This window comes from Macrobrachium nipponense, chromosome 5 (assembly GCF_015104395.2).
Source record: "Macrobrachium nipponense isolate FS-2020 chromosome 5, ASM1510439v2, whole genome shotgun sequence".
NCBI classification, from domain to species: Eukaryota; Metazoa; Arthropoda; class Malacostraca; order Decapoda; family Palaemonidae; genus Macrobrachium; species Macrobrachium nipponense.
This window is the reverse complement of record NC_061107.1, coordinates 142,177,789-142,203,994: the sequence shown is the minus strand read 5'-3', so window position 1 is coordinate 142,203,994 and position 26,206 is coordinate 142,177,789. Positions and strand designations below refer to the sequence as shown.

General features: G+C 39.0%; 1 protein-coding gene across 1 annotated transcript in view; it reads right to left on the bottom strand.

Moving 5' to 3' along the window:
• Nucleotides 1–26,206, bottom strand: part of LOC135215681 (probable ATP-dependent RNA helicase DDX10) — a 111,983-nt gene that overhangs the window by 9,298 nt on the left and 76,479 nt on the right. The window contains 5 exon segments of the mRNA XM_064250627.1: nt 6,091–6,375; nt 9,218–9,345; nt 14,856–14,921; nt 14,923–15,089; nt 22,866–23,014. Coding sequence (XP_064106697.1) covers nt 6,091–6,375; nt 9,218–9,345; nt 14,856–14,921; nt 14,923–15,089; nt 22,866–23,014 — 795 coding nt within the window.

The window sequence follows — 26,206 nt, the reverse complement described above, 5'->3', positions numbered from 1 at the left end:
AAATCGTGGACCCATCGGTATATATTTTCCTTACTTTACGAAATAATTATCTTTAATACGTTGAATAAATCTAATCTATTCTAATGTAATTTATTTCAAGCATAGCACCTTTGAAAGGAAATGTTATTTATTGTTAAGTAAATAATCTGGCATCTGCATATGGCAATATTTCCATAACGAACAATGAATTAAGAAACTACGCCAATTCTTCGTTGGCCGTCTGTACAATGTATCATTTGTGCAGTGCAAGGGAGTACTAACAAGCCAACTATTACTAGTATTTCACTCACTGCACATAAAATGCTGATACTGTACATTAAAGTTGAATTCTGTTTTACACCTGAAGGGGGCGGAAGGACAGAACATTATTCCCAAGCCTGTGGGGGATAAACCGAACATTATTCCCAAGCCTGTGGGGGATAAACCAAACATTTTTCACAATATATTCTCCACATTCTTAGGATGTATGTAACAACAGCCCACTTGCCCAGCGTTCACAAGACCCTGTCTACCATCCACAGTCCTCACCTGCTCTCCATCCCTAGATGATGGTACCCCAATCAGCTGATTTCCTTTTGGTCATACCATACCTGGAGAAATCACAGATCGAGGCTCATGCCAGGATCAGACAACAGGAGGAATGGAGGAGACAAAAAGAAAAGGAGACAAAGAAAACAAGAAGAATTAAGAGTTCAACAACAGAGAAAGGAGAATGAAATTTGCAGGCAAGCAACAGAAAGCAGACCACAACAGTACCTTTCTGCAAATGCTACACCCCTCGTACATCAAGCAGCCTACTGGAAGTCCTAATGCACCTCCCTTTGATGTCGGCAGTTCCTACCTCGCCACCAGAGGGTGTAGTGACCACACCAGTACTCTTCCACAGAAAGCAATCACTCAGAATCCACTCCATTTGCCAAGATGCAACTTTTCAGGAATAGTGATGCCAATGGGATGATTATTCAGCAATTGTGGATCTGCCCAAGTTACCCAAAGAGAAACAAATAATCCAGATGAGGGTGTGTCTTGCATTGGGGAGACAAAGGATCCTTGAGCAAACCCTAGATATACCCCCCAGACACTGGATTCAATACCCCCCAGACACTGGATTCAGTGATGAAGAAGTCTTGGATGCCCTTTAAGAACATATCAAGAGTCTTCACAATGAGAAACTATGTTGTAGGAAGCTGGTCACCTACAAACAGTTAGAGGGAGGGTCTTTTTCAGACCTTTACATAAGACTGAAGAACATTGCAGAGGAAGTACATGTCTGTCCCAGATCTTCAGTTTGTGGTCTTCCTCATGGGAGTCAGGGATGAAGAACTGACAGAAACTCACAGCCCTCAACACCAGTGCCTCTCTACAGGATATTATTAAAGTGTTGCACCTATTAGGCCACCAGTAAGGCCACTTCACAATTCGTACTTTGCCCCTCCTCAAACAAGTACAGGAAGCAGATGAAACATGGAAAGGGTGCCATCCCTACGAGACCATCAGAGAGTTTCATGCCAGTCATGCAACTGCACACATGGATCCACAGACTAGTGTCTGGCAGCAGACAACACCTGTAGCAACTGTGCCCACAAGGGGCACTGTGTCAAGGCGCAGAGGTGTCCCTGTCAGACAGGTCCAGTGCCACCATTGCAACCAACAGGGACATTACAAAAAGTGCTCCAAAAGACAACAATGGATGCAAAAGAGGGTGTCACTTCCAGTGCCATGCCTACACCACCCTCTCCGGGCAAGAACCGCAGCTAATCTCCGTTTCCCTCATTGCTGGACACAGGTGCTGACATCTATAGTAAAGCATCACAGTAACCAGTAACTCTTAATAACCAAAGACAAATGACAAATTAAACATTTGGGAATACAGGGGGTAAGAAAATCATGAAAATGCACAATTTGTTGCCAGCATAGAGTTTACTACTTGGAGAGAGAGAGAGAAAAAAAAATTGTGGTAGACTGAATACTTATAATACCTGAAAAGAAAACTGATAAGAACAAAGATGAATTGTTTCAATAACTACAAACCTTACTTTTCTTTAAAGAATGTTTAACATGCAGCAAAATAATGAAAACAAAAAGATTAAAGTGATGGATGCTTAAGATAAGCCATATACAAGGAAATAAAACAGTATAAAGGTATTAAAATGTAAAGATAAGTAGATAGATATTGATAACGGGAAACCTAAACAAAGAAAAGGATTGACAATGAACTGTAGGACATTAAGTATTCATGCTCGTTACAATGTGTTTACAGTTTTATCTTTCTAGCTTTTACAGCCACAATTTGTCTATCATGTCATGAAAGTTATTTTGTTTGCAATCTCTTGCTCTACACTTTACAGAGTTAAAGCTGACAATCTCTCTTGTCCCATGGATAAGTTTCAACTGACTAAATGATCGCTCACAACTAGCAATTGATACTGCAGTGGTCATCAGTATCTGAAGGCCAACTCAAAGGTTTGGGAAAACACTTTTATCCCCATATTTACATTGAAACAAAGTAATTCCTGTGGGTTAGTGTTCAGAACATCATCTCGTGTTTTAAGCAGCATTCTGCAATCTACAATTTCACGGAACAGTTCCAAGCCATCTAAGTCAATGTCCTAGAATCTTGCCACATTAATGCATCTTTCTTTGACACATGCTTCATTGGTTGTAGATAGCAACTCCTTAATATCCAAAAAAGCCAAACTTTGAGTCCAATTTCATTATGCATTCTGTTAATAGTAGTACCTTTTAAGAGAAGTTGCATCTCATTTTCTGCTGAGAGGCCTACATCATCTCCAGTTTCACCAGGCATTTTTTTCTTCACTCTATATTGTCTGGCAATTCTCACATCCCAAGCATGACATGACAGAGCTCATTTGCTTTTTTGATAGATGTCTGGCAGATATCCTCCTGATTAGCAAGGAAATAAACTTGCAATGCTTGCAGCTGCTTCTAGACTGTCATTCTTGGTAAGTAAAATGTTCCAAAAAGTTAGTGCAGCAAAAAAATCAAATGTCAAAATTCTGCTCGATAGCTGTATTCCTTCACTTCTGGTATCTGTTGTCTCATTCAAATCTCTTCCGATGGTCTCATATAAAAGTTGGACCAAACCTCCACACATTTTCATGTATGGGTTGAACTGCACCAGCTCTAGCACTCCGGCGTGTTTCAGATTCAGCTTTCACAGATATAGGCAAATTCTTCTTTAATCTCTCCCATCTATAGGTCGACCTTGAAAAGAAAACACACGCTGCCTGCAATTCCAGAAAACGTGACCATCACCACCTCATGACTAGCGGAATGAACCCCAGCCAAATTTAGTGAATGGTAGTTACAGTTTACATATATTGCTTTAGGGTTCATTGTAGCAAGTGTCCAGACATGATTTGTGTCCAGACATGACAGCAGCATTATCATAACACTGAGAACGACAGTCTTCAAAAGGCAAATGTTTTTGCTCCAGCTGCTGCACTACTGAATTTACCATACTTGCTGCATCCTTTCGGTGTACTTGAACAAATCCAAGGAAACTTTCATGCAAACTGTTTTTTCTTTATAGTTTACCTCTACATATCTTATGATCTCTGACATTTGTTCCCTGTGTGTAGCATCTGGAGTTGAATCAAGCATTATACCATAATACCTAGCTCTCCGGATGTATAATACCTAGCTCTCCGGATGTCATTCAGTAAAGTGCTTTATGATAACAGAAATAATTATAGTCTGCAGTTCGTTATGCACAAAAAATGATCAAAAGAAAACAAAACACTAGACTGATGGGGGTAACTATCCAATATCTTTGCACTGACTCACAATCGCTGAACCACTTACATTAAAAGTACGTAATAAAATTTGATAATATAGTAATTAACACATAACTATTACAATAATATGTTATGAACATTAAAGGAAGTCAATCTTCATTAAATATAAAATATCTACTGAAAACTCACACGCTGCACTTGCACTAGGCGCTACTGGGTGCTCCACTAACACAGCACAACATCAGAAGCTACCAAACTCTCAGATGCACTTCTATCCATAAAAGGACCTTCACAGATGAAGCTAACTGAGTGAGAGATTCGTCAATAGATTCGAACCTCTTATCAATACTATTCTCGAGACTGGCAATGGTGTTGGGTTTGGAATTAAGGGAGCTGGATAACGGATCGGGTACAGATTGAGAATTGGGAACAAGGTTAATAGCAATAATAGATTCATCAACATTGACTTCATCAACAATATCATTCTGACAGGATTCCTGGCCAACTAAAGCTTTAATAATTCGTCTAGCCCTCGCCTTTCTTTCTCTATCCTTTGCCAGTTTACACAAATGCGATTCAAGGTCTTCCATTTATTCAGGTTCCAATCTATACATTCATCACATCTTACGTCTATTGAACAAACTTGTCCCCCGACAAACTGTGCAAATAGACTGAGAATCATAAGATTCCTTGGTCATTTCAATATTACAGCCCTTGCTACAATACCTAATACTAGAAGTACAGTGGACACCCCCTGTATTCGCAGATTTCTCTCGGGAACATTTCCCTGCATTATTCCTGGGAAATTTGCCTATTTGCAGTATCTTTCCATGAGAAGTAAGCACAAATTTATGGGTTTTATTATCAATTTCATCATAAAATGCACTTTTGGGATAAAACTACTAAAAAACAAGGTATGAACATTTTTAGTGTTTTTTTCTTGAGTTTTAACTAACGAAATAGGAGGTTTTAAGCATTTTTATAGGGGGTTCCAACTATTCGCGGGTTCTAACTATTCACAGGGGGGTCTGGTACGCATCCCCCGTGAATACAAGGGTACTACTGTACTTGAGTCTGATATACTGGTCAAGTCCGAAAATTGTCGTTATCGACAGTCAAAATCAACCCAGAATTGTCAAAAATTGGTAATTATAGAGCCTAACTCTATCTAATTGTGCCGTAAGGCAATCAAAATTCAGAATACTTCACCAAACATGATGAAAATACAACACAGAAAAGAACGAATTCCAAAATTCAGCTGGAGCTAACGGATGTACAACCATCAGCCAGCAGAAACAAAATGAGGCCTTGTTTCCTAGTTGTTCCTCTCTTGGCCCAAAAGTGGTTAGGGCTCATCACCTACCTGGTAAGGAATAGCGTGACCCATATTTTTTCAAAATTCTAGTTGCTGGTTGTAGAAACTTTTAGCTATGAAATTACTGGGTAAGTTACTTAATTAAAAACTTTATTTCATAGAGCAAAATTACCCAATGTTATCATATCCTAACATTTTAATCTAAACAGGTGGTTTGTTTATTTGTTTGTATGGTGTTTTTACGTTGCATGGAACCAGTGGTTATTCAGCAATGGGACCAAAGGCTTTACGTGACTTCTGAACCACGTCGAGAGTAAACTTCTATCACCAGAAATACACATCTCTAACCCCTTGGTGGAATGCCCTAGAATCGAACTCGTGGCCACCGAGGAGGCAGGCCAAGACCATAATGATCACACCACTGAGACGCTTAAACAGGTGGCACGTGTAAATATACAAACTTTCGACATGTTTAAATCAAAATTATTTGTTTTCTATAAAGTTTCCCTGTCCAATGGTCAGTGAGACTATCCTAAAAAGAAAATTACTTTTTTTTTTTTTTTTTTTTTTTACAGTATCTCAATACAGTAATTCACATTTACCCAAGCCCGCACCTCCTCACAATTTCAATAAATCACATTTACCCAACCCCATAGACCTTCTTTAAGGTTGGACTTCCACTCCTGGATTATTTGCTTATTACTAGTATTTTTTACAATATTATAAAAGAAACTGTCCATGATGAGTAGTAGATATCTATCAAATATTCATAATTTTAGATCACTTAATTCTACTGTGAACCCACTTACATACTGAAACTCCAACACATGCAACAAGTGCGAACACAAATATATTGAAAAAACATATATGGCTAATTCAAGAAAAACATTGTAGAGTTATTTTCTGAGCCATGTATAGTTCAAATGACATCCAAATATTAATTATGCCATCCAGGAATATAGTTCATGCTCTACCTATTAACTTACATCCCAAAAACAAATTAAATGCAAAACTTACCTTAGTTTTGGTTCCTTTTCCATTTGTTCTTCCTCACTGTCTGTTTCTTCTTCAGAACTGCTGGGACCAGAGTTATCACCATCATCATCATCTGAACTTTCCTCACTTTCAGAGTTGTCCCTCTTATCTGATTTACTGCCATAAATTTTGTCAGGATCAGGTAAGGAATCAATGATCTCATCTATATGTTCATCTTCACTGTCCTCATCTTCATCTACTTCTTTCTCTTCCTCCTTTGTCTCCATAGCTTGTTTCCTAAGTTCTTTTTCTTTCCTCTTCTTCTCTCTATATATACACAAAAGAAACATTTCAAGTTATTCAAAAAATAATGGTTACATAAAATGACAACAGTAAGAGAATGAAGTCAGTATGAGTTTGCCTTATCCTCTTTAAGGGTTAAAATTCCATGTTATTCTATACTTCTTAAGTGCAGTGCACTGACTACGAATATACAAGTTATTTAATCTCTCTTTCCTTTTCTTGAATTCTTCACTTATTACTTATTTGTTTGCAAAATACTCATGTTCCTTTTTAAATTCTGCCATTTGTCAACAGTAAGTTGATACATTGTGGCATAATTAATCTCTTTCATGCACATAAGATCCAAGTGTAAACACGTCTACAATCATACACACTGATTACTCTCTCCCTCTCCCTCACAGACACAATCATACACACCGATTACTCTCTCCCTCTCCCTCACAGACACAATTGCACAAAAACACTGTCAATTCCTTTGATTATCCTTGTAAAATGTAAATAAAATTGATTTTGTCATCAACCTTTGCATACTGCGACCATTTCAGTTTTCTCAAAGAGTTCCTGTCTCTCCTCCTTCCACCACCCCACTGCCACAATCCATTTTCACCCAACAGTTTCTAAATCTAAAACAGAAACAAAATTTTTCTACAATTTTACTTCATATAACGTCCTGTTTTATTACTTTATACTCTTAATTCAACTTTTGAACACAGTAATAATAGAAAAAAAGTGAAAAGGGGGACTTTTTGGGTTGGCTGGAATGAATTGTCCTGATTCCCTCTACAGTCACCTCTAAATTAAAGCGTGTTTAATTAATGCATTTTTTATTTAAGGCAAGCTAGAAAATACTTTAAAATGTTTGAAAAATGCAAAAATTTCAATTTAATGCGAATTGGCGCGGGAGCATTTTTTTCAAATCACCCACACATCAGCGCTGCAGACAATGGCCGTCGACATAAACAAAGACATAGCAAAGTGCACTGCATGTATTTATTAATAGTGTGAAAGACTGTGTACTGTATTTATTAATAATTTATTAATAAAACAAGATATCGTTTATTAGTTAGTAAAGCGAAAGATTTTGTTCTGTTTTTCATTTTTGTCTAACCTACTTAGTACAAGTATTCTCCTTCTTATAATGGGGTTAGGTTAAAAAAAACCCATCGTTTCTTAGAAAAATCCTATCTCAAATATACTTAGCCTATCCTACCCTACGGTAATCAGTACCATCTTTACAAAAGGTAGCCTAGCCTACACTGCACAGTATTACTTAATAAATATATGAAATAGTAATTGATAATTTCCGCTAATTCTAGTCTAGGTTCAATGCATATTGGCTTATGATAATTCAGCAAAGAAAAAAAAATAGACACGAAATGAGAATCAGCTTCGTTCTGGCATCGGCATAATTGAGTGATTTCAGGCTTCTGATGGCTACGTATAATTACAAACATAACAACTATACATCTTTTCCATGAATCTTTTAAAAAGTTATACTTCACTGTTATCCAATAATATCATATGTATTCTCATATTACTGTGTTATTATAAAATAATAACATAGTGGTCAATGTTTTGGTTTGGAAATCAGCTGATAGCAAATATATGTTTATTTTGCCACATATAACTCAATTCTATGGGAATTTTCTTGCTTCTAGTTAGCATAAACGAATATCTAGATACTTTACTTACATGAGACAAGGTCATTTTTTGTTATAAGACAAATTTTTAAGTTGAAATGTGACTTGAATAAGTCTTTTTGTGAACTAAATTAATTTTTTCATTAACAGATTGTATTGGGAGCATGTTTACTACATTAAAAAAAAAAAAAAAAAAAAAAAAAAAAAAAAGTGATTCCGTTCGTTTATTTCACTTGATTTCATTGTAATACGAGCTTTACATTATTTACTTTCATTGACATGAAAATAACATTAAAATTTGTTATTTCAAGCACAGTGGTTTTGATTAAAATGATTTTCTCTTGATTTTATCTACGGTTGTGTTTGATGGCATAACTTTATGAGAGTTTTATTGTAGTTGCTGATGCATAATAATAGTCATTAGCAACTTGAACATCTTTCTCAGTTTCAGCTACAACTTGGTTTAAATTTAACAGGATATTTCCTTGCTGATCTTTGATATATAGTAAATAAAGTTATTACATAAAAATATGTCAGTCCTATTCTACATAACGTCATTTATTACATAACTAAGGTAATTGTTTACTATCATACAATGGTTGAAATACAAGCCAAACGGATGTTGCTGTTATCCAATTCGGTTGTACTTAGCAAAATAAAGTGTAGAGTTCCCCAAGTCCAGGAACGTAACCCCCCTTATTACTGCTATTTCTTATGGGAAAAATATGTTTAAATAACATGTTTTTAATTAATGCAACCTCTCCAGGGACTTAACCCTCACCTTGATTGAGAGGTGACTTATTTCTAATGGGGATATTTGTTTCATATTTCGAGCAAATCAAATTTTAAACAGACGTCTGGAACGGATTAAGTTTGAAGTCCGAGGTATTACTGTATTCCATGTTGCACAGAAAAATACTATTCAATACAGTGTATCAAGGTAATGTCACCCCCACCATAAGATGAAGTTGTAAAAGTCCATTGATTTTTTGGGAATCACTACCTGCTATAAATAAATATAAATGATGAGTTTGTTGTGAAGCAGTTACTTTAACAGAAAACAAAAGCTAGAGTTGTGAGCTTAATGGCCACCATATTCAAGCTATGAAAACTCAAGAAAAGCTTACAAAATTTTTCTAAATAAGTTAATAATGTTCTCATAAATCTTGACTACAAAAAATTCATAAGAAATATAAAAATACTGGAAAAATATATGCACAACTTACTGCTTTCTCTCTTTAACTCTGGCATTATGGATTTTCTTATCAACTTTATCTTCTTCCTGAATGATTGCCTTGAGCTCATTTATGTCAATACGTTTATTGGGACCAACACTTTCTGATGTATCTGATATCTGGAAAAAATTGGTGGGTATTAAAAATACTGCAATGGAAAATGGAATAAATCACAAAAATTAAACTTACCTAGTACATTTTTCAGAGCCTGACAAATGTATGTTATTATTCTTCTTGTTACAGGGACAAGAGAAAAGTGAATGAAAAATATAAAAATGCAGTAAAATTAAATTAATTGGCCAATAAACAAAGGGCTTTCAAAATAATGTCATCCTTTTCCAGGAAGGTGACCATCCACAACATTTTGGAGTAAAACCATTTGAAATGCCTGTTTGAATCATGGGCAAACAACGCCCAGCTCTTCATACAACTAAGCCAAGTAATCCATGTAGTGATATTAGCATGACATCATATTTTTAATTACAATTGCTAAGGTAAAAACTAAATTTTCTTTTATGTAGCTGTGAAGAGCATAAACTTACACTCATAGATACATACTGGCACTTATATCTGAAGAGCCTCTTTCTCATAGTTGATGCTTGCAAATCTCCAAGCATAAAGGACCAGAGATTACAGTCATCATAGGAACTTGCAGAAATTAGGCTACTTAAGAAGATTCCAGCAAAGGTGAAACTCTTGGAGGGTCACCCATCAGAACGATGTCAATGAACCACTCTTGCTGTGACCTGCCAACTCTTACCACTTTAGTGATTTGCATACCCGGCCAAGATATTCTTGCTATATCAGACTTATCATTGCATAAAATATTTTCACCACAGTAGACCCCAGAATTTGCAGTGGATGGGTACCAGACTCCTCCCATGAATAGCTAAAACCTGCGAATACTTGAAACCACTCTGAAAAATTCTTATACCTGAGCATTTTGAGTTTTATCACGAAAAGTGCAGGCAACGTAGGTGGAGATGCCATGAAACCAGGAGGTGGGGGTACTGTGACTCGAGGTGCCGGCAGGTGTACAACCGTACCTGTCACCACCGAGGGAGTGGTAGCCATCAGAAGGTGACAAAAACCCATAGTCGGTACCTTGGCGAAAGCCGAGATGGCGACAGTGGTGGTCGTCTGTGTCACCACTACGTGTTTAACCACAGGTCTGGCCAGATGAGGCAGAAGAGCTGGGAAAGATGGAATCCCCACAAGCACCAACGAGTGCCTAGCTGCTGGCAGGTCTGACAGCTGCTCCTCCACCACACCTGAAGAAGGAAAAGTTGGTTTTGATAAGGGAGACTCTTGCCACTGTGAAGGAAGATCCAATCCCTCGGAGTGACCAGAGACCTCCAAACTGAGATCGCTGTGGACCACTGCTTCCTCATCCTCCTCTTTGCCCGACAAACTGGACGAAGCAGAGGCCTCTCCCAAAGGAGAAGGAGCAAGAAGGGGAGGCTTGCCGGGAGAAAGAAACAAGGACGAAGGGTCGGCAACCCAGGGAGTCGTTGGGGGCATATAACCCTCAGATGGCACCTTGTTGCTCTTCCTCCAACATTTTCTCCCTGCAAACTTCATCCACCGTACAGAGGTCCACGAGCAATGCTCACTGCATCAGTTCGGGCAATCCTGCCCCTTGCAAGAAGTGCAAAGGGCATGAGGATCCATCCACTTCAACTGATGATTGGAAGTTATTACACCATTTATTCCCAACCCCAGGACACACATTCTGGGGGGTCAGGTTGGCTTTATGGGCAGGCTTTGATGATGCCTGGGTTTGCATGATGAAAACTCAGAATCTCAACAGCACATATACACAGAAATATTCATAAAAACAAAGAATGATTCCACTGGGAAAATTTCACCTAGCAAGTCGCGCAGAGACAAGCGAACGTGTGGCTTGACACGACAATGGCTGAAAGCAGAGTGGAGTGTGTACATTTGGGTTGACTGAACTCCCACCATCCGAACGGTGGTTCGACTACCTAACCACTCTATTCAAAAGTCTAGCGGCCGTTTTCCAGCCTTCACTGAAAGTAATTTCTAATGTAAAGGACTGAGGGTTTGTATGTTGTATGGGAACATATCATTTTCCTGTGCAACTTTTAATTTTGCATATTAATTTTGAAAAGTGACAGCATGATCTTGTAAATCGAAAAAAGTTACCTGTAACCACATGATTTTTTAAATGAAAAAGAAAAAATGTCCTTAAAGGTCAAATTTCTAAATTTCCCCAAGAGAGAATTTTCATTATGGTTGTAGAATGAGTGGTAAAAATTTGAAGCAAAGCCCTCTAATAAGGTAAAAACTGCCATTTACTTTATAATGGGGCATTCGGGTGTTGGTGCTCCCATTTACAAAACCCCATAAGTTTACATAGGCTTGAGAAGTTATTCAGTAAAGAAGGGTTTCTCTTATGAAGATACCCCATAGGGAGGCAGTGTAACCAGTGTACCTCATGTGTTGCATTATAGGCATTACTTAACATTTTTTGCAACATCCCTTTGCGCCTAGCTACAATCCATTTCAATCCTTTTACCTTACCTCCATTCGTATTCTCTTTCTTCCGTCTTTCTTTCTACCCTCTGCTAACAACTGTTTCAAAGTACAACTGCAAGGTTTTCTTCCAGTTACACCTTTAAAAACTTTTTACTCTAAATTTCCCCCTTTCAACACTGAATGACCTCATAGGTCCAAGAGCATGGCCTTTGGTCTAAACTTTATATTCAAATTCAAACTCTAATGAAGATTACATTGCAGCAGGGTGCTAAGAATGACACTTTCCATGTGAGAAAGGGTATGAACAAGTCAGATCATCTTGATTATACAGATGTCAAGAAAAGAAGCTTAGCTTTTTTAAATGGTTATAAGTTATTACTTTACTGACTAGCAAAAAGCAATTCGTAAGAAATTTCAACTCATAAAGTGTGGAAGCTATAATTTTCATACTTTGATAAGTCTAAAGGAGCTTCTAAGTAGAGACAAACTTGAGGGTGAAGTAATGATCTGTATTATAAATGTTTCACCAAATAAGCAAGAAAGCAATTGACCCATCAAGCAAGACAGAAGTTGTAACCCTGGAAGTCCACATCTCCATGATGAGTGACATATGAATTACAAAATTAAAACTAAGAGGAGGAAGAAGTGTGTACAACACATAATTAAAATGAAGAGAGGAAGGATGAAGAATATACACCTTTAAAACATGTTACACCATGACAACCAATATAATCCCTAATGCAAAACTGCCCTGAAAGTAGAACTTAGTATATAAGTAAAATGACATTTCATTGTCCCTTTTCTCGGGATACCAAAATCTTGAGATTCCTTGTAGAGGCAATAGAAGTGGAGAGGATCCTGATTTCATGAATGAGAAGCCTCTCCTGCACACACACACACCAGCATTACCTTAAAGAATGATCTGCTGAAGCCAAAATAAGAATATACAGAATTTCCTCTCTTGGTTTGTAAAAACACAACCCCAAACTGTCCAGCTGAAGATCTTTCATCCTATTGCAAAGAAGACTATTTTAAGCACTGCCAGTGACTAACATAATGAATGGGTTTTAATAACCCATTCATTATGTTAGTCACTGGCAATGGCCTCAGAGCCTGTAGATTGAATCTCTACAATAAAATTAAGATAGGGGGAAATTAAGATAGGAGGAAAGATCAATTGATGAGCAGTTTTTGGTAAGAGTGACATTGCCTGTAAAAGCATGCAATTCAATAATTCAACTATAGGAAGCAAAAGACAATATAAAGCTGCCTTCATGGAAAGAAGCCATAAAGAAGTATTACACTGGCTTAACTGTCTCACTAGGAATGCCCTTTTAAAAATGCTGAAATAAATCGTTAAGTTCCTTGGATCTACTTACAGCAATATCAAGCTCAGAACTTGGGGAATAGTTGCCTTATAACTCATAATTGCAGACACGGACAGATTCTCCTGGTGGTGAAGGTGAAGACATACAGACGACTCCCCTGTATTTGTGTTCTCGAGATTCGCGGACGCACCTATTCAGAGATTTCTCTTTGGACCATATCTACCAATTATTTGCAATAAATTTGCCTATTTGTGGCATTTTTCATTGAGAAATATTCACAAATTACTGTATTTTCATATAATTTTTGTGACTAAATGCATTTTTATGATAAAACTATAATGCTCAGTTATTCAGTTAGAAACATTTTAAGAGGGTTTTTCTTGTGCTTGAACTATCAAAACATTCAGTTATACGCATTTTCAGAGGGATTCTAAGTATTCGTGGATTTTAGCTATTCACAGTGGGATCTGGGAGTGGGAGGCATCCCCCACAAATAGGGGGTGTTACTGTACATCTACAATTGAGGGTACAGAAACACTGAGAGGATTGTTGTGGCTCACTTGAATTGATAGCAGTTGACAATTATGGGTTTAAATAAGTGAGTGGTGGCTATATCAGCAACTGAAAAAAAAACTTTTCTCAACAAGTCCTTGCTTGATAATCTCCTAGAATGAAGTAAAAGAACTCAAAAGCTTCCTCTCAACTGAAGTGACAGACTAAAAGATGTTGCAGATTGGCTAAAAATGTCACAGAATGACATACAATTCTGCTGAGGCCATACAGATGATATTAAGGATATTTGCATTGCACTATGCCGTTGCTGCAGTCCAACTGTTATTATTATTATAATATATGAAAGCTAAGCTATCACGCTATTCCTGACACTATAAAAACTATTATCATCATTATTTTAGAAGTTAATTGAACTTGACATTTATTGAGGGTTAACATAACGTGAAAAAGAGTACATTAACAATATAATTAAATTCTTCACACCAAAAGCAAACTAAAATATAACATAAATTACACAAAATTCTCCCAGTTACTAAAAAAAATACCTACTATTAACGATCTATTCAGTCAAGATGAAAAGTAGTTCAAGAATGATATGGTTTATTCACAACAACATGGAAAAGCAACAAGACTTGTATCACTTCCAACCAGTGGAGGAAAATGTCCATGGAATAATCATTGAAATCACACTAAAAAAAAAGAATGCAATTGGAAAAATCATAAAGGGATATGATGCAAAAGAAAAAAAACAACAAACAAACAAATACCCCAATCTGTTGCTTACTTGAAGGCCATAAACAGAATTAACTCAGCCACTAATAATGCAAGCATCAAATGCACTACCCCAAAGGATACCTGGTCAGGTGAAGGGTTTTTGTTTTCTTCTTCTGAGAAGTGTACCAAGAACTTCTGGTCACAGGATATGTAAACTGATGAGGTTGTATTATTGAATTACATATACAAGCAGTCACCCGGTTAAATCAGGTTTGGGTTAAGTCGATCAGGACTTTAGGCACTTGCCTATGGTGCTGTTAATCTGCTTTACAGTGCTGTAACCCAGACCTACAGTACTGTTGCTATTTATTCCAATTATAATTATGATGACTCGGGTTAAGGCGATTTTAAAGGCTTCCAGCGCCCTGCTGGGAAAGGAACCCCTGCCGTAACCTGGGGACTGCCTGTGTAATACATAACAAAAAAAAGGAAAAAAAAAAAACCTGCTCACTTTTTTATTTTCTTCTATAATCTAAACCATAATATACACTATGCAAATATATTTCTCTTACCTGAACTTTAGTTGGATCAACAATGGCATTTCCTTCATCATCAAACTTGCTAATTTTATTTATCTTTGATATTTTTCCGTAAGAGTTTCTGAGCAACATCTTCTTTGGTTACTATTTTCTTTTTCTTTTTCTTGGATACTGAATCAAGTTGGTCTGGATTTAGGATTTCACTCACCACCGGCTGATTTTTGGAACTGACAAGGAACTCATCATCCTCCTCTTCATCACTGTCAACTGTTAAAATCATGAAGAAAGAAGTGGAATAATTTCAAAAATATGCTGTATGTTAGAATTAAGCTTCAAAAATGACAAATTTTCTAAGACAATTTGTATTTTTCATAGCTACAAACCTGAGGTCAAGTCAATCAGGATAATTTTCTAGCGCTCAGCTGGATCCGGTTAAATTGCAGATGAAAAGAAGGAATCTTGTGAGATCTGGCAACGCATGTGTATATCGGGTGAAAACTGGTCAAGGACCACGCACCCACACTACTGCGTTCAGTCTTTCCCAACCCAGGATGTCTTTAAGAGGACAAAGGGGCGGCTAGAGGTGGGCAGTACAACGTTAAGACCTCAGGCTATAAAAAATACAAATACTAGTCTTAAAAAATTTGTCATTTGTTCATACGCGAACAAACCTTCGGTCTTAACAATAGGATATACTTATACTTGGAGAGAGGTACAGACATCCTAAACTGGCTGGGGGCCTACCTACCAGTCCACCTCCAGAAGAAATATATACTGGAGAGGGACTGATGCCCTTGAAAAGCTAGATACAGTGATATCCAACAACTCAGCCACTGAGTTTACATACAATCATATGGGACGAATCATTGTATAGGGAACTTTGACTGTCCAATAACAAACCAACGTGCCAGGATTCGTTACCACTCCTTACTCCCACTTGCTAAGGAGCAGAGTATATGCTACTGAATAGAGAGTTGGTTATTTGCATACCAAGCAACCAAACTATCAGTATGACTACCTTACTCACCTGTATCAGACCAGTCCAGCGAATGACGAGTGTAATTCCTCAACCCGCCGGAAGGAAGAAGGAAAGGTACAAGAGAAAGAAAGAGACCAGCCAACTCATTCATTCTTTCATCCACACAATCATCTTAGGTAAGATACAAATATGCCCTGTTAAGGGCAATGATGAGTTACACAATCTGTTGATCACAGGTCTCCAACCTCCTGACACCTTGGACACCAAGATGTGACTGTAAAACCCAAGAGACAGATGCACCACTTCCTCTATCGCATCCTTGTCCAGCATCTTCTGTGCTTCCTCCCAGAGAGCCAAGAACTTCAGAGAATCTGGGGGATACACCCGCCTGAGCAGAGGCTTGTCCGAGAGCGGGGGAGAGAAGTCGAATGGCAGTTGATACCCCACCCAAAGGACATCTACTACCCCTCCGCCCCATAACTCTGTCTAACCTATTGACGACCCCCGTTACTTTTGCCCCTGGGGCCCCTTCTCAACTTGAAAGAGCTGGAGGGAAAGGGACATTTGTCCTCTGACCTAGACTGGGACAAAAGGGAAGGCCCTGCCGAAACCGAACTCCTAGACGGCCTACCAAGCGACAATCTCCGTGACTGCTGCTGGGCAGGGGGAGGACGAGGGGCACTAACCTGTCCTTCGTGTCAGCCCGGCCTCGGTTTATCATGTCCTCCAGTTCAGTTCGAAGGAACAGAAACTGAGATTCTAAAAGGTCCCCATTCCTCAACGCCAACAACGGCTCACGGTCAACTGATCTTTCTATCCTGGATGAAGCCACATCTCTTCTGATCAAGAGAAGGTCAGCCCACAAATTGATGCCTTGCCCCCAGACTGCAACAAACTGGCAAGAGAAAATGCACTCACCAACTCCTCTGGGGACCTGTCAGATGTTATCTTGGCAATGACCGTCAATCAGAAGTCCAACCAAGAAACTGTAACATAGAGGCTGCCATAGACTCCAAAGCTAAGGCATCCTGTGGAGACAAGGACGAAGCCACCGACTCACCTGCTCCAAAGTCAACCCTGGCTTCAGATGAATGACGTCTGGGTTGAGATGTTGAGAGTGGGTGGAGGGGGAAGCAACTTGGAAGAACCCCTTGAGAGAAGAGACCAATCCCGATCTGAAACAGAGGCGTCTACCTTATGCAAGACCGACTGGACATGCCCCGATAAGGGAAGTTGAAACGATGATTTGGGATCTTGCGTAGCCCCCAGCAAGGCTTCTTAGCAAGAAGGAGTGAAAGACAATGAGCCTGAGTCTTACTCTCCAAATTGTTGAACCCACGAATGATATCAACAACCTCAGTAAAGAAAGACAAAAACTCTTGCATGTCTCCCTCCTCCTGCTCCGGCAACGAAGACCAACGACGAGAAGAATGTGCAGGCTTATCCAACATGCCTTCCTCGTGTAAACCAACAGAAGAGCCAGCAGACAAACAGCCCGAACCGCCAATCAACCTGTCTGGGCTGGATCCAAGTGCCAACTCCTTCAACGAACCAACCACAACACTAGTAACATCACTACTCACACTCCCAATAGATGACTTGTGTACATGGTCACGTACGTGCACGTGTGGGGCAGACGCACGTACGTGCGAAGGAGAAGCGTCTCGAACACTCGACATAGAATGAGAATTCCTCGGAGTCGAACCCCAGGTAGCATCAAGGGGAGAGGGAGACAAATACTCCTGCTGCACTATTTCCACACTCACAACCTTTGATCTCTTCACAGGCGCCTTGATATCCTTACAGTGATGAATAGGCCCTGGTGCTGGAGGAGCGGAAGAATTAGTAACATGTGCATGAACATGCAAGGTTGCAACACACTCGTGACTTGATGCAGAGGATGAAGCAGCCACTGCAGATTGCACAGGGGATGAAACACTAACATTCTCAGAAACACTAACACTTGCAGGAAAACGGGCGTGCCGCTCCTCAATCGTAGACGAAGAAAAGGCAAAGTCCTTAACCTTCCGACACTTGATACGCCGACGCAGTGGAGATGGGTGAGAAGGAGAGGATGACAGCACTGACTCCTTACACAATCTTTTTGCAGGAGGAGGGGGTAACACAACCCGCTTGCTTCCAGTCCTCCCAGCCGCGATGGCAGCAAACCTATCTTTCAAAACAGAGTCCAATCTCTTAAGAACCACCTGACATAAAGCCTCAGAAGGATCAGCAAGAGAAGGAGCTGACAACATGGAAGGGAGATGCAGCAAACTAGATGGCAGCAATGATATCATGGGAGCAAACAATGACGACACAGATGAGCGAAGCAGCACAGCAGAGGAAACTGGGAGTGACGTCATCGATGGCAGTGACATCACTAGCGGTGCTGACGTCATGGCTTCCCCTCAACCTGAGAAAGAAGCAGGCGCCACTGGCAGAGGAATAAAAAATGGCTGACCCCATGATGTCACCAGCGGCGCCGACGCCACGGCTTTTCTCTGACAGGAAGAAGTGGCAAGCGTCACTGGTGGAGTAATACAATTTGGCTGACCCCCGGCTCCCAACGAAGACGAGGCCAGGATGTAGTGGGAGAGTTTGGGTAACCTGAGGGGGGAGGCGAGCATCCAAGAAGTGTGTCAGCAAACCCTCCAAGGAGGGTGGACCCCATAGCCCAAGCAACCCCCAAAGCGCCGCCATTTTGGACACCTCCAACTCCAAAACGAAAGAAACTGATGAAAAAGCCTCCTCCCTCTAAGGAAGTAAATTAACTCCCAAGGAAGAGGGGGCAACATTATATAATAATTCAGCCTGATACTTCCAATGACGAATTGATGGAAGAAAAGCCATAATACAAGCACACACAAACAGAATCACAAGCGAAAACAGGCAATGAAAAAAGGCCGAAAGAGGGCAACTGCCACTCTTACCCAAGCGGTTAAGAAAAAGCCTGAATGCAGTAGTGTGGGTACGTGGTCCTTACTCAGTTTTCACATGATATCCCCACGTGTTGCCAGATTTCACAAGATTCCTTGCTTTTCATCAGCGATTTAACCGGATCCAGCTATGCGCTAGACCACCACTGCGCTGTCCACTGCTTACACAGGGGAGGTTCCAAGTCGAGCCATGTAAACCACGTAATGATAGCCATATTTGCCCTAGCGGCCAGGAACCAATGGCACCTATCGGCTACTCACCTAGCGGGAGTAAGAAATGTAGTAGCAGACGCTCTGTCAAGGACTACTCCGCTGGAGTCGGAGTGGACCCTAAACGGAGGGTCATTCAAATGGATCTGCCAACAGGTGCCCGGGCTTCAAGTGGATCTTTTTGCCACGGAATCGAACCACAAACTACTATGTTACGTGGCCCCCAATCTGGACCCTCTGGCTTATGCCACAGACGCTATGACAATAGATTGGAATATCTGGAAAAGAATTTATCTCTTCCCTCCGGTGAACCTACTAATGAAGGTCCTGAACAAACTCAGGACTTTCAAAGGTCAGATCGCACTAGTAGCTCCCAACTGGCCCAAGAGCAACTGGATCCCTCTACTAGTGGAATTGGGACTCCGGCCCTGGCGGATTCCCAATCCCAAACTGACGCAGTTGGTACAAACGCTGACTGTGTCCGCTTCCTCAGGAATTCAGAAAGCCCTAACTTTATGGACTTCATGAAGTTTGCGGCACAGAAAGATGCCAACATTGATCCTCAAAACATCCGGTTCCTAGAATCAGATAAACGAAAATCAACACTGAGTCAATATGATTCAGCAGTGAAGAAGCTAGCCACCATTTTGAAAGACACAGGATCACAAACCATGACTACGAATCTGGCGATAACCTTTTTCAGAACCTTGTTCGAAAAAGGGTTAGCAGCAAGTACGATCGTTGCAAGAGGTTTTGAGGGAAAAGAAATCCTGTCAGATTCTCCCACTGCTAGCAAGGAAGTGTTGAAGTTCTTTCTTGATGTATTGTCTTCCAAAAGATGGGCAGTGAATTCAATTGATATTAAGGCTGCATTCCAACAGAGTGAACAGCTTGAGAGTGAAGTGTATCTTACTCCACCTGTTACAGCTGGCTGTCATGATAATGTACGATGGAAATTTTAAAAAAAGTGTCTATGGTCTTCATGATGCTGCTAGAAAATGGTATCTCCTACTGAAGACTTTCCTGCTGAAGATGGATGTAATCGGGTGAAAACTGACCCTGCAGCATTCTATTGGTATTATGAAGGAGATCTGTGTGGTATGTTTTTTATGCAAGCAGATGATTTCTTGTGGGGAGGAATAAAGAAATTTGAAAGCGTAGTCATATCATAAATCATTTTCAGGTTAGGGAACAAAGTAATGCTATCTTCTGATACATTGGCCTGGACATTGTACAGAATAAGCATGGTGGCATGCTTCATCAAAATGAGCATCGTAAATCTCTTGAATTTATGACTGCAAGTGCGGAGAGAGGATTAAATAAGAATATGGAGTGTAATGAAGAAGAAAAGGAGAACTTTAGGAGTCTAGAAGGCCAACTGGGGTGATTATGCACGAATTCAAGACCTGACTTGTCATGATGTCTTGGAACTTAGCTGTAAAATAAATAAGCATAAAGTAAAAGATCTGAGGCAAACAAATGTCTAAGAAAAGCCAGTACCTTTGAGGGCTGTATGTACTTCCCAGGACTGGGAGACAGTTTTAGGTTGAAGTTGGTTGTGTACAATGATGCTTCTTATGCCAATCTCCCCAATGGATTTAGTACTGCTAGAGGCTTTGTGATTTTCTTAGTGGGTGAAAATGGAAATAGTTGTCCTTTAAACTGGGAGTCAAAGAAAATAAGAGGGGTTGTAAAAAGCACTCTTGCAGCAGAAACACTAGCAGCCGCTGATGCAGTGGATATGGCTTACTATCTTGGAAACATTGTCCCAAATATTGTATGATGGAAAGAGAAATCTGCCTGTAGAACTCAATGTGAATAACTATTCACCTTATGAGAATGTGTACTCGGTTAAAAATGTTTCAGAAAAGAGATTGAGAATTGACACAGCTATTCTTAAAGAATTGGTTCAGAATGGTGAGTTCAAGATATTTTGGGTAGATTCAAAAGCACAGTTGGCTGATGTGTTAACCAAAAAGGGGGTAAATTCTTTGAGAATAGCTAAAGTGTTTGAGAGTGGATCCCTGAAATCTTAAATAGATTTTATATGTAGATAATTTTATTTTTTCCTATACCATATAATGCTTGTTGCTTTGGACAGGGATTTCTTTTGTTTTCTTTCAAAAGAGAGGGAATATGTTAACTCTGTTGAGAATATTTGTGTATGACATTGCGCTCTGCGCTCCTCATTTGTTTGGGAGGTTAGTCTATGTTGTGGGTGGGAAGGGGGAAGCGAATCGAAATGATGTAGGTACTTGTCATGTTGGATCTCAGAGGTAAATAAAGTCAGTTTTTCCTGAACCGAAAGGGGAGTGGAAGGCATGGCTAAAGAGGAATAGTACTCAGCACTACTAACTAAAGCATTAGCAAAGGATTGTGATTAACTAAAGATAAAGGACCTGGAGAATGGGATGAAATGACAGGTTGGTAACCTGACCTAACTACTTGCATCCCTTCCCTTCCTATACTAATGAACTTAAGCAGAAAGTCTTTTGAAAATCCCTATTTCCTCATATCTATTCTCAAGATCACATTTTATACCAATGCAGCCAGTGTGTATCTCTAAAAAAATCAACATCCTGTTAACAGGGTAATCATTCATACAGAACCTGATGTTCTTAGCCTTGACTCCAGTTGAAGGCATCCTAGGAAAAATAAATTTACAGTAACATGATAGCACCAAACAGCCTTGAAATACCAACAGGTCCCTATACACAATGGTGGCAAGGAAAATTCTGACAAGAGCTAAAACATTTGAAACAGACTTGATGGAGAACAGGTATACAAGACAGTCATCTAGATAGCCATTCAATCTTTTGTTTGAATGCTGACTCGCCTGTTGGCATGGAGATACGTATAAGTTATCTTTAACAATAGGCAAGATGTACCTCATATAAAGTGGTTATGACTACTACCAATGTGGGGTGATCATAAATACTGTAACAAGTTTTTGTGTGGAAATCGGAAATACATAAAGCAAGTTTGTATCAATTTACCAAACAAGTGTGATTCTTCATTTATGACGGCCGGGAATGACGGAGCGTAATTATGAATAAAATTCTCAAAACCCCTCCTGGAGTTTCCATAAACGAATCGTTAGAAAAAAACTGAAGGGGTATGGGAAACATCAAAAGCAGGTGACAAAACATAAGGAGCAGTCTGATGTATTGCCGATACAAAAGAAGCTGACAACGCTTGGTCATCCAAAGATGGCGGTGTTTCCTTTCTTTTGTACTGGCCTTTCCCATAAAACTTCATCCATTGTTCCACCGACCAACCACGACAAACTGAACTAGGATTAGTAATAGTGCATACGTTTTCTCTGCACCTACTACATGCTGGATGAGGATCCATAGATACTGATGTTAAAAATCTTGAATAAGGAAACCCACTCACTCCAGGGCATTTCCTTTGTCTCTTACGAGATCGCGAAGAAATTTTCCTTGAAGCAAAATTCTCCATATCTCACAATGTACACACGCCTAGCAGATCACACCCGCACTGAGATCACCCAGAGAGAGGAGAAAGGAAAATATGAATAAAACAGGCAAACTAAACCAGCTTTAAACAGATGGAAAGTAATCACATCCTATCTTAAAGGCGGTAGGAAAGTAACTGATAGGTCACGGGATGCCAAGGGCATTCTGGAAACTACAATACCTCATGACCTGGTACAGATGCCAATAGTCCCTGGATCTCACAAGTTTTTAATTAATTCTACCAGTTTCCAGCTTGGCGCTAGTATTATCCTAATGTTAAGACCGAAGGTTTGTTTCAAATATGAACAAAAAGACATAAGGAAAAACCATCATAAACCTAAAAATATTTTGGTAATCACTAATAGAACAGTAGTAATGCAAACAAACACTTCACATGACATAAAATAACAACCAATCACCATAATGCTGTAATACATACTTGCTCCAAAGTCCATTGTGGTGGGACGATATTTTTCAACACCATTTGTATGGTTCATCTCCATTTTCTTCTTTTCAGAACTATCAAGCTTTTGTTTGAGCAATTTTTCCAAAAATCTTATTCTGGGAGTTACTACCAAACCTAAAGAACTGAAAAAAACATTGTGTCAATACTTACAAATATCTTTTAGAGACAACCAATAGAAAAGTCAATCTAAATAGCTATAAATATAATTCTACCTGGTAAGTCACATTAGCATTCTAGATCTAATGACGACTGGCCAGTAGCTTCTTACTTCCAACAAGAATTATACTCTAAACACAGAAATATGCATATAGTTTAAGTTTTGCTTATTATACTAAATGTGATACATTTTGAAGAGATAATTTCTTTCAGACATTTGTTATTAAGATGTAATATTACATTAAAATCTTAAGAGTTTTAGTACAGTACGTACTTTGATAGGGACACTAATTCAAGGGTTGAAGATGACAGCTCAGGTTGTCTTCACTAAAATTTATAAACACAATGTTTTTAAACCTTAAAATACAGGAGTTGCTCACTGAATCTAAGTTTATTCTTATGGAATATAGTATTGTCTCTATCATAATACCAGGAGAAGAATTCTTTTTTTATTAACGGCACACTTTCTGGGGTTAATTTAGTGTAGATAAAAGATTAACCCTTAAACACCTAAACGGTATATTAAAAATCATCTCCCGTATGCCTGGGGGGTCTCAGAGTGAGCGCTGAAGCGGAAAATTATTTTTTTTTTCAAAAAATCACAGCGCACTTAGTTTTCAAGATTAAGAGTTCATTTTTGGCTCCTTTTTTGTCATTGCCTGAAGTTTAGTATGCAACCATCAGAAATGAAACAAATTATCATTATCATATATAAATAATGCGATATATGAAAATGACATTGTTAAGATACAATAGTTTTGTACATACTTACCTGGCAGATATATACTTAGCTATGGACGACGGAGTCTATAGCTAAGTATATATCTGCCGGGTAAGTTGCATGTACAAAAACAAAATTTCATATATAACTGTATTCAAATCACGCTGTGAGCAAAACGGTTAAAGCTAACGAGTTAATATTTTTTTCATTGTATTGTACACTAAATTGCGATCATTTTGGTATATGACACATTGTAAAACGATCAAAGCAGCACAGAGAAAATATTATCACAAAATTATGCATGAATTTGTAACGCACGGACATAAAAAAACGTTTTTTTTCAAAAATTCACCATACATCTAAATATTGTTCTAGAGAATTCCAATTTGTTTCAAAATGAAGATAAATGATTGAATATTACTATACTGTAAGAGTTTTAACTTACAATTGCAGTTTTTGACCATTTCGGTCGAATCAAAGTTGACCAAATGTAAATTTTTTTTATATATATTTATTTTATATGCAAATATTCCAAAAATGAGAAAAGCTGCAACCTTCAATTATTTTTTGTTGTATTCTACATGAAATTGCGCACATTTTCATATATAAAACTCTATGAAACGCCTAATATGAAACGGAGCAAATGTTCCGAGAATGCGACGTACGCATTTCGGAGATTTGCGGCGAAGAATCCGCCCGTGGACGGAAGGAAAGTTTTTTTTTTAAATTCACCATAAATCTAAATATTGTGCTAGAGACTTTGAATTTGTTTCAAAATGAAGATAAATGACTGAATATTACTAAACTGTAAGATTTTTAGCTTACAATTGCGTTTCTCGACCATTTCGGTAGTCAAAGTTCACCGAACGTGGTTTTTTTCTATTTATCGTGATTTACATCCAAATATTTCAAAAATGAGAAAAGCTACAACCTTCAATTATTTTTGGTTGTATTCTAAATGAAATTGCGCACATTTTCATATACTATAAAACTTTATGTAACGGCTAATTGAAAATGGTGCAAACATTACGAAAATCGCATATATGATTTTTCGGAAGAGTTACCGCGCGGACGTAAGGAAAATTTTTTTTTTTTTTTTTTATAAATTCACCATAAATCAAAATATTGTGCTAGAGACTTCCCATTTATTGCAAAAAGGGATTTTGACGTAGGAAAAATCTATTTCTGGGTGAGGAAGCCGTGTCGCCCAGTGAAATGTGTCTGCTTTACGTAGCACTATTTCTAGTAAAATATTGCTATTATACCAGAGAACTGCTAAATTGGACATGTCAGAAGCCTCTGACTCGCTCACCTATATAAAAGGTGTCTGTATAAAACTGGGGCGAGTGTTAAACACTACCACAGCAACCCCTCCAATTAGCCTTTTCCTCATCAAAAGACCCTAAATACTGGGAGCCGACCCATAGGTCACACCTAGCTACCCCGTTGAAGGCGTCTGTGACGTCATACTTTTCGATAGCCTTATCATGTTTGCACGGTCGAATATAGCTATCTGTTCTTTTATTTTTATTCTTGGTTATGGATCGTCAATCTACCTCTTCACCCAAGTTAAGTACTGGTTCCGCCCTTTTTCAATATTTAGGGAGTGAATTTGCCTTTCGTTTTGCCTTTATTTAGGGTTTTGTTAGGCGTCACTTTTAAGTAGCAGGCGGGCGGCGAGTCGCCTATACGGCTTACCCTTGATTTGTACCGATTTCGAGTGGTCTTCCTCTCTGCTTGTAACATGTGATATTTCAGTACATATATTTATTTATTTCTTGGGTGGCAGTTTAAGTCGATCCTGTTTTTGTTTATGTTTTTGTTATGTTCATTATTTTCATGTTTTTCACGGGGGTCCTCATTCGAGCACGTTTCTTTGTTACGTGTTTTGCCGTATATCCACCGTTATCCCTTTTATTTTTAATTTTGGTATATTTCATTCAGATATTTTTCCCTTTTTTCTTTTCGTCTGCCTGCCGTTTCTTATCGTTTTGTCAGTAGGCAAGTAGGATTTCCCCTTTTGCGCCCACCGTTATCGGGTGGCCTTCATAGCGGTTTTATTCCCCACCCCGTGTTAAAGCATGATTTTCTTTTAGCTTTAAGTAATTGATTTTATTTTGTCTATGTATTTGTTGGATGTTATGTCGGTTAGCCTACATAGGCTGTGCCTGCGTTTTCCTCGTGATATTTTTTCGCAGGGATACGCTGGTCACATGATCGTCACCCCATCAGTCCTCCCTTCCTCCCCCCTCACGTGGGGCCCCCAGTAATTGGGTGCTCCTCTCGCTCAGGTTGTCGCTGACAACAGTTCCCAATCAGCGGAGGGGGGAGTGTAGAGGGTCCTCCAGGACCTTAGGTTGGTGGGTGTCGCTTCTCAGTCGACCTCCTCCGGAGTTGATGGTTGCTTTGCGTATTTAACCTCGGTTTCCGTGGATTT